General features: G+C 35.2%; 1 protein-coding gene across 3 annotated transcripts in view; it reads left to right on the top strand.

The window, feature by feature from the left end:
• The window catches only part of LOC112155374 (nck-associated protein 5), a 51975-nt gene extending 42846 nt beyond the window's left edge, over nt 1-9129 (top strand). For 2 of the 3 annotated variants that reach the window (XM_036209751.1, XM_036209750.1), the window contains one exon: nt 2358-4394. In XM_036209751.1, coding sequence (XP_036065644.1) covers nt 2358-2572 — 215 coding nt within the window. In that variant the 3' untranslated portion in view covers nt 2573-4394. Of the gene's footprint in view, nt 1-2357; nt 4395-5055 lie in introns of those variants that run through there. The other variant, XM_024286950.2, reaches the window with a different exon arrangement.
• The last annotated feature ends 136 nt before the right edge of the window (nt 9130-9265 follow it).

The following is a 9265-nucleotide window of genomic DNA, read 5'->3' as shown; positions in this document are numbered from 1 at the left end:
CTATCTGGAAAACTGTAGGCTGCTCCAAAGTTTTCCACAGATATTGTTGAGCATTCTTTTTTACTTTCGGATACTCTTTTCAATGTGATGTTGCTGCTCTCCTTGACCTAACCTTCAGTATTTACGTGGACTTCCTTATGAGGTTGCAGAAATTACAACATCTTGTTAGTCTTTGGATGGATGAGAACCAGGCCCAACCCTACTTTAGTTTCAAGATCTTTAGAATATTCAAGGTAGCAGGACCGTATATGCAAAACAAAAAAAACAAAAAAAAAAAGGAAAGGAATGTTCTATTTTATATCTAGGGATAAAGCGTTGTATTTACAATTTCCTTCAAGCGTTTGTAAGAAAATGTAAGTTTAGATTGTAAAGTACTGCTATTAAAGGCTGGAGAACTAAGCTTGAAGTGACCTCCAAACAAAAAAAAATCAGGAATGTTTCTTCCAAATAATATGACTTAGTGTTTGCATGCAGTAAAATGTGTTTATGAGAGCATCATTACCAACAATGCTTTTCTGGCTTTCATGATGGGTAATATCTGTAATCCCTGTTTTCACCGAAACATCAAAGAAAATCTCCCGCTCTGTCTTAAAGCAATGTGTGTGCAAATAATCCCTTTTAAGAAGTTTCCATTATTGAGAGCAGTCTTCATCTCTGTGCTAATAGCTTTCTTGCAGGAAGACACTTTTCCTGCTCAATATGCTCATCACAGAGCATTCGGCTCCTCGGGTTCTAGATTTCAAGCAGAGGCAGACGGCTCTCTGTTGCAGCCATTGATTTGGGCTGCTGAGATAACAACTGCTGGAAGAAGGCTAAGCTGTTGTAACAATATTTGTTTTAAAATACTGTCTGCCACACATGTACATGTGCTGCTGGGACATGATCCTTTTTTAGGTTTTTAACAAAGATAAAGATTTGATGGCACCATTAGAGCACAATAAGGTCTGCATTTGAATATTTTGATCATTTATATGTTTTTATTTCACAGTACTTGTGCTGTTTTAGCTGCAGACATGACTGTGTTTATAGAGTGATGACTGTCAAACATAACTGGATTTTTTAGTTATATCTATTGGTCATTTCACACAGTGAATGTTTGAGTATGGAGCGGATTAAACTCTGGTTTGAATGTTCTATTTAACATTATTTCAACTTATTTATTTAATTGTATTTCTTTTGGAAAGGGGTGGTTTGAATTTTATCTGGTTATTCAAACATAACATAACAGCTAACTGAGCCATCCAGCCGCTCACATACAAAATTCCATTCATACATGTTTGTCAATACATGATGAATTTTCACTAGTATCGACAAATTATTTGACATTTTAACTGTAACCTAAATCTTTTTGCAATATTCACTAATTTAAGACCTTTACCCATATACCAAAGTTTTGTTACTAAAACAGAGCATCTCCATTTTATGTTTATTCTCACTCTGAATGATTATAACATAAAAATACATCTCAAATTATAATCACTTCTTTTAAAAAAACAACTGCACTCCAAAGGGCAAACTAGCTTTAAAGGCAAAAAATTACTTTTCCAACATTTTTACACAAATATTAATGAATTAGATTTTTTTAAATAGTGCATTTGTAGATTCACAACAGATAACTTTTTTTTTATAAGTGCCTGTTTTGGAAGTTTACATTTTGGATTAATATTTGTTTGAATGTATTTCCCCAAGTTTCACTGTAGTACTGGGACTGTGGTGGAATTAATTTTAAACATATAATATGCAGACAGCTTTTTGCTTGGTGTTCTATTAGTTTTATGAATACTAGCTTTAGATATTTTGTTTATATATATATATATATTCAGCATGTGGTTTTCAACAGTCAATAATGACTCCAAAGAACTAAATTTCCTAAATGCAGTTATATGATATTGAAATAAAGGTTTATATTGTCCTTTGCTTTATCCGTCCCCAAAACCATATATTTTGGTTTACTTTTCTGTTAAAAAATAACTTTTTGATTTCACCAGTTTTTATATTTTACCAACTCATTTTCTCTAAATGTAAATAATTAAGTATTGTCTCGATATGAACGTGTATCATCTGCAAAGAGAGTGAGCTCCAATTTTTTTGATGGTGGTCGTGAAGCTTTTCCTGTTGTCTTATTTCAAAGTGCAACAAAAAACTCTTGTTTATCCTTTGTCAGTCAATAGAATCTGCTGCTGTTATAAAATTGTTTCCCCTTTTTTGGACTTTTTTTGTGTTTATTTATCACTTTCTTTAGCCATGCAGGTCTAATAGCTTCATATTTGTGATTTATATTTGACCAGATGCAAAAGTGCAATAAGTTCCTACAAAAACCCCTGATTGAACTTTGGTTTTTGTTGTTTTTTTTTTAGGTGGAGTGGAGCCAAAGAAAATGACTAACATCAAATCGAAAGGACATGTCACTCCAGGTCAACAGAAAGACCAGACCAGGCTTCAGCTTGCCAACTGTAAGATGCAACAGATTCACTTAAAGGACAAAGTAAAAATTGTTTTGTTCCATGCGCCTCGTGTCATCATCAGTTTTTCTTTTTGGCGTCATAGCAGACAATCAAAAGAAACCGTTTGACTGCCAAGTGGCCACTATATCCACTCTTCCAGAGAGAATGAAAAAAGTTTGCATGACCCCCCTAATTGTCCTTTAATGTAAAGTCATCTCCTTTTTATCTGCACACTCACTGAGCGGAGAGTAAACTTATTAACTTTGAGAAAACATGTTTTTCAAATGACACTCACATCTTCCTACAGTACATTAACGCTGACATTTGTGGAAAGACTGTGTGTATAACTGTGTGTGTGCCGATGTCTGACCTCACCAGCCGTTTTAGACAAATTGTTTTGTAAAGAGCAAAGGGGGAATATTGTTTCATGGCCACTGAACAGGATGAACATAGGTAACTAATGATGTGGCCAATAAGTGAACACTTTTGATTCTTTGCAGTGCCTGATTTACGATATACTTACGTAGGAAAATGATGTAACAGCTCATTAGGGTGCAGCAAAGAGTGTAAAACTGCAAAACCATCTGGACACGGACTAATTTGTCTTCATTTGCATTTAACTTGCACCTAAAGTGAACTAATACATGTCATTTAGCTGTGTGCATGCAATTTGCATTACTTGCTATACATTCAATAAATTAAAAGATCTTTAAAGTAACCTTCCGTCACAAGAGTAATTTTGTACTCCATTGACATTTCAAAGGGAAAGAGGAGACTTTTGTTCAAGTCAATCGCAGGGATTTTCCTTTTTTAAGCATTTTTTCTTATTTTAATGTGTTCTTGGATGGAATCTAAACATACCATAACTGTTATGTCTCTCGCATGGGAAACATTGCAAACGTTAATCTTAGCTCTGTAGGTTTTATGCTTCATCTTCACAATATAAAAATCTTACGGGACAATGTTGAAATGCCAAAACTTCCACACACTCTTTTAGCTTGATTTTTCATCAGTTTAGCAACTTTGTTCTGGGAATGACCATCACTAATAAGCATCTACACCTCCATCATCATACAAAATACACAAAAGAAATTCCTTTAAGGATTTACACAGTGAACTAATTTTTCCCACTTGAAATTAAGAGTTTAAGGCCAATTTCTTGACACACACCAAGTTTGTTTTCAACATATGACCTCTCTGCTTAGGCTACAGTGAGTTGCAGTTACATCCGCTCTCCTTAACTCTCCGATCCAATACCGAGTGTCAAGGAGTGTAATGTTGCTTGTACCACTTGGCCATAAAGCTCCTATCATTTGCTCTCTTTAGTTTTTTTTTTCTTTTACTCTCTGGTCAGTTGAAAAGTCTGCTGGATATTATACGGTTCTTTCACACTTTAGGTGAACCTGCATCAAGGTTCACCTGGAATTGATCAAACCCTGATTTTGACCCAAACTAGAGTGGGCTTGTTTGGTCTGCAAGAGGGGTAAGGTGACTCGAATCCAAAAACTGTGCAAAGTTTGGTGCACTCTAGTATAAAGGTGCCAATTTCTGACAGGTGTTAACCCTTTGAAGTGAAACTCCACCCCCCCTTCCAGTCCCCGTTCCAGAGCAAAGCAGGGAGCTTGTGGTCCGTCCAGTGTGTTTTTCAAACAGCATTTTTTCATCTGATTCTGATTCACAACAGTTTGAATAAAGAAAAGCTCAGAAATGCAATTTTGAGCTTACTTTTTTATATATAAGTCCTCTGTTGTCAGAAAAATTATACAAGAAAATATTTAAAAAAAAAAAATTCATTGGAGGGAGTCTTTCAACAGAGCCGTCAGTAACTGTGGCGAGAATATAGTGTCATCCGATTTGTGCATGCGTAATACATTTAGTGCGTAACTTTATGGACTTGCAATTGTTTATTCACATGTAAAAAAACTACAAAATAAAAAAAAAATAAAAAAATATAATTTGCACACACACAACTTAAAATAACAGCTGCCTGAAACAATCCAAACACACACAAATCTTTAATAATTTCTTTAATACACACACACACACAAAACCACATTCACAAACAAATCCGATGTGAGACTCTTTTCAAGTCTCCAAAATTTGAGTGTAAGTGACGCTTACACCCTGCTAGAATGCTGAGTCATCAGAGTTTTGTCATCAATTGATTTGAACTTATATTGGTAATAATATCTGGTAAAAACTTGACATTTTCCCCTTTTTTTGCAAACACATATGGTGATAATAAATCTGTAAAAGTCTAAATATGTATTTTAAAACACTTAATGCTAAAGTTTGTATTTTCTCTTCACTGTGAAGGCACAAATCATGAATTACGCATGCACAAATCAGATGATACTATTTTCTCTCCATAAGTAACCCACCCACTCCTGCCATTCTGCAGAAACTATGTTATAGAAAATTACACAGGTTTTTATATTTTGCCTAAAAATGGCATAATTATAATTAAAAGACCACTGCAAAAGCTTTCACAACGGATCAAAAGAGGGTCTTTTAAATATTGCAATACAGAGTCTTCTTCAAGTTACGTTTTGTTTTGGATGCCATGTGTCAGCTGCAGCCTGAACTCATTCTGCTCTATCTTCCCTTTCAGAGAAACTGAAGCTGTGAGAGCTGGCTGGAAGAAGAAAAGAAGAAATCGATTATCTCTCTACCAGATATAGAAGATCCATAAAAATCCTACACTTTAAACGTGGTGTCTGCGTGTGAGGATTAACACCCAAGAATGAACAGCATGTGGCATTGGAGGCTCCCTTGCAGTGTGAAGATACGGTGTGGAGTCAAGCTCTCCGGCAAACATTTATGGAAGCCCACACCTTTCTGGCAACAGCTGTGAACAACAAACTGAACCTCTAAATGTGCGACCCCAGACACTGACAGACAATGTTTCTGCTGTGTACATACCTCTTCATCAACTTATATGTAGCTACTTTCCTTTCTAACCAGCGAATGAGGAGTGCATGTGAGCCAAACATATCACTCGGTCAGCTGAAGCATCCACGGCATGAGAGCAGCAGCTGCATCAAAGCTCCTTCAGTTTGAGTTTGTGGACCACATGATCACATGTTTGCATCTGGTGGAATCATTTATTGATGTTTATTTATTAAGTGTAAAGGAACGCATTTAGGATAACATGAGGCACGCCAGAAACAAATAATTTAAAGAAAAACTGCCAGGATCTTAAACTGAATGCAATAAAATCTTTTTTTTTAACTGAGTTTCAAAATTCAACAACTCAGTTCAAGAAGAAAATCCAAACAGAAGCTAGATTAAGCAATAATGGCAGAAAAAAATCATAAAACAATAATTAAAGGCATTTAAAGCATAAACTCCTTGCTTAACCAACAGAAAAAGCTTGTAATGTTATTGATTCCTGGGGTAGAAACTTTATTAATTTATAACAATTTTGGGAGACTGTTTTTTTAATATTATTATTCTTTTAAATAAAGAAAAATGAAAAAGAATAAAGCTAAAATATTTTTAGGAGGTGATGGAGTATGAATAATGATAAGGCCATCAAGCATTAATGTAACCTGAAACAATTAAACAGAATCTCAAATGTATGAAGGTATTTATGTGTAGCTAATATTGCTGAGTATTGCCAATAATTTCCAGAAATTCCAATTTAATTCATTTTTTTTTCTATTCTTTTGAACTACCCAATTCAATTTGGTTTTGAGTTTACACATTAAGTGTCTCAAACAGGCAGACAGCTGGTTCCATGTGCAGCAGGTTTATTAGTTCAGACAGCAACTAAGCACAGGCAAAAGTTCACAAAGCTGAGTCAGGGTCAGCAGAGGTCAATCACGAGCATGGGATCACCCAAGAAGAGACTATAGCTGTCAGAGTCCAGGCGAGGGTCTGGGCAGGCAGCAGGCAATCACATTAAAGCAGGGTCAAAAATGGAACGCTCGGTAATGCAGGCAGGGTAACACAAACAATACTTCACACTGAGTGAGGCTCTGTGCAGCGCTTAAGTGTCCTGTGGGTAATTGGTAAATGAGAGACTTCTGAGCAGCATCCAGGAATTGTGCGCTGGGGTTTCTGGGAGATGTAGTGCAGTCGGTACTCTGGAGATGTTCCCCACTGGTGACTAGAGAGCACTGACTCCTGGCATTTATACACATTTGTTTAGAAATCCATTAATGATTTATATATGTTTTGAAGATTTTCATATTAATCTGATACAGTTCACATACTGTAAAATATATTAGTGAATAGATGAATTTATTACTGATCAGATTGTTAAAACCAAACAGTGTTACATTGATTCTCAAATGGAGAGGCTGCAAAAATTGTTCTGTTTCTCCTGGAGGGAGTTTCAGTTTGGACACTAGGTGGCAATCGCGCTACATAATTACACCTTATTCCAGAAGAAGAAGAAAGAATAAGCAAAAAAAAAACAAAAAAAGAATTCACATGGTTACTTTAGAAAATTATTTCCTTAAAAGAGTTTGGAAAATTGATGCCTGTGAGTAATTAAAGATATTACATTTAGTCCACAAAGTATTTTTAGGTCGACAGAGCGTTAGCGTTAGCCGTCCTATTGGAAATCCCATTATATGTTAGCATCAAGCTAGCAGACTTTAGCATTATGGGTTAGATTGATCTCTACTTTTATGGATCAGTTATTGATCTATTAAGCTTAGACTGATTAATCGATTTTATCAACCCAGCCCTAGTAGCCAGGTAAAAAAGAAAACAAATTGTTAATAACATCTTCAAATATAAAACTTGTTAAGTACAAAAAATAAATCTGAAAAATGCACTTTGATTGTTACAGATGAGTTCTCCTTTAGAAGTTGACAAAAACACTGGATTTATGTTGGAGCCTACAACTAAAATAAATATGAAGTTTGTCAAAAGTATCTTAATGGAAATTAATGCTTTCTACTCACAAATCATTTGTACTATATCAAAAAAACATTGAGCAAAAAGCAGTAATTTTAGAGCAGCTTATTTTACATCAAGTTTTGTCATTCATGCATTTTCTGTTGTTGCTTTATCCGGTTCAGTCATAGAGGGCCTGTAGCAGTTGATATCTGTAAAGATAAAGCTCAGTAAATCCAAAATGGTACATAATAGGTATATATTTTTTCTAAATAGGGGTGAGATCAGCAATCAAAAAGTCTCCAATAATTATTTTGTTTGTTTTTGCCACACAGTTCGGATCACCGAGTACCTTTAATGAACCAAAAGTAATACAACTGCTTTCAAGACGTACATTGTAATTCCCAGTATGTGCATGTTAAAAATACTAATTAAAAATATTAAAGTTTAATATAGATGTCATAGTTTTGAGCTGGCATTAGTGGGAATCTCATCAAACATGTTGATCTGTTTGGAGCATATCTTGTGTACAGCACTAACTGTTGGATGCCTTTCTGAACCTGACCAGGTAATGTGATTCTGTCATGTGTGCACTAGCAATTCTAAGATGTCCTCTGTTAATCGTAACAATGGTAATTTCCGTATGCATGCAGCAAGCTGGGTTTGTCCATAAAAATCTGATATCATAACCATGAACTTTGTTGCAAGTAAGCAAGCACATTTTTCTCTACAAATCTTGACTTTGGTAAATATCTCACAACATTTTATTGCTCTGAGTGTTTCTTTTCATCTAAAGAGTATTGTCTTTTTTATTTCATCTAGAATTTTCTATATTTCCACAGTAATGACATCAAGACAAAGTGTTTTGCATGCACCTTTAGTTAAAGAGGATCTAGTCAGAGCATAGTGGACGTTGTTTTACTAGCTCAGGGAAAATACCAATTATTGTCTGTGATAGATGCTGTGGATTAAATAAGTACACTGCACTTTCAATAAGGCTAACTACTTATTTAAGCAAATGCACCAGGTGTCATTGCTTCAGCTTAGAGTAGAATCAGTATCTCCCTCTTGTCAGATCAGTCTTTCTGTTGTTGTTTTCTATAACTGCTTTGTGTCATAACTGCATTCCCACATGTTTAGCAATTTGAGCTGCATTTCCCTGCCACACCTTCGTCTCTGCTTCTCATGTGTACATATTTGCCTGAATGCATATTGCCAAACTGCTCATGACATGTAAAAACCGAATGCAACTACATCTCAACATCAGACTCATCGTTGTGACTATAGCCATATTTTTTTGGAAAACACTTGAGACAGTTTACAGGTTTAAGCACTGTAGCATTGCACACTGGTTAGTCTTGTTATTCTACTTTATTTACCTCTTCTTCCATTATGCACTTGCGACACGTTCTGAAGGAAGTATCTGTAAAAACTGTTTACAGCAATAGCAACACGTAGGTGTATAAAAATGAAAAGGAACACGGGTGAGGGGGAGCATCAGGGGACAGACGTACTGAGCTGATACGGGTAGGCGGAGCATCTGTATATTAAAAAATGGCTTCACTTTCACAAGAGTGTTGTATTTTTCTAAAAAAAAAAAAAAAAGGTACTTTAATTTCTGTGTTTCTATTAGGCACTGATAAATGTATCGGTTTATTGCACGTATTGTTTCTCACTTTCACTCTAACTGTCCTAAATGTTTTTCCATTTCAGAATCCAGTTAAAACCGTGATGTTCTCGTGTTAAAGTCGCCTATAGTGTGAACTCATAATTGTTTACTACCAATATTCTTTGTTTTATGTCAAAAACAGAAAAAAATAAACTATTTCAATACTTATATGACACTCTGAGGTGTTTGTTTGATTGGATTTCTTCAGTCAGAAAGTTGTAGTTGAGACTGTTTCAACAGGAAAGAGAACACTCCTGGTTTTCTGCTTTAGCTGAATATGAAGTGATAATGATTTGTGTTTGTT

Source organism: Oryzias melastigma, linkage group LG21 (assembly GCF_002922805.2).
Source record: "Oryzias melastigma strain HK-1 linkage group LG21, ASM292280v2, whole genome shotgun sequence".
In the NCBI taxonomy this organism is placed as follows: domain Eukaryota; kingdom Metazoa; phylum Chordata; class Actinopteri; order Beloniformes; family Adrianichthyidae; genus Oryzias; species Oryzias melastigma.
Note: the sequence above shows the minus strand (reverse complement) of the source record. Positions and strands in the feature narration are given on the sequence as shown.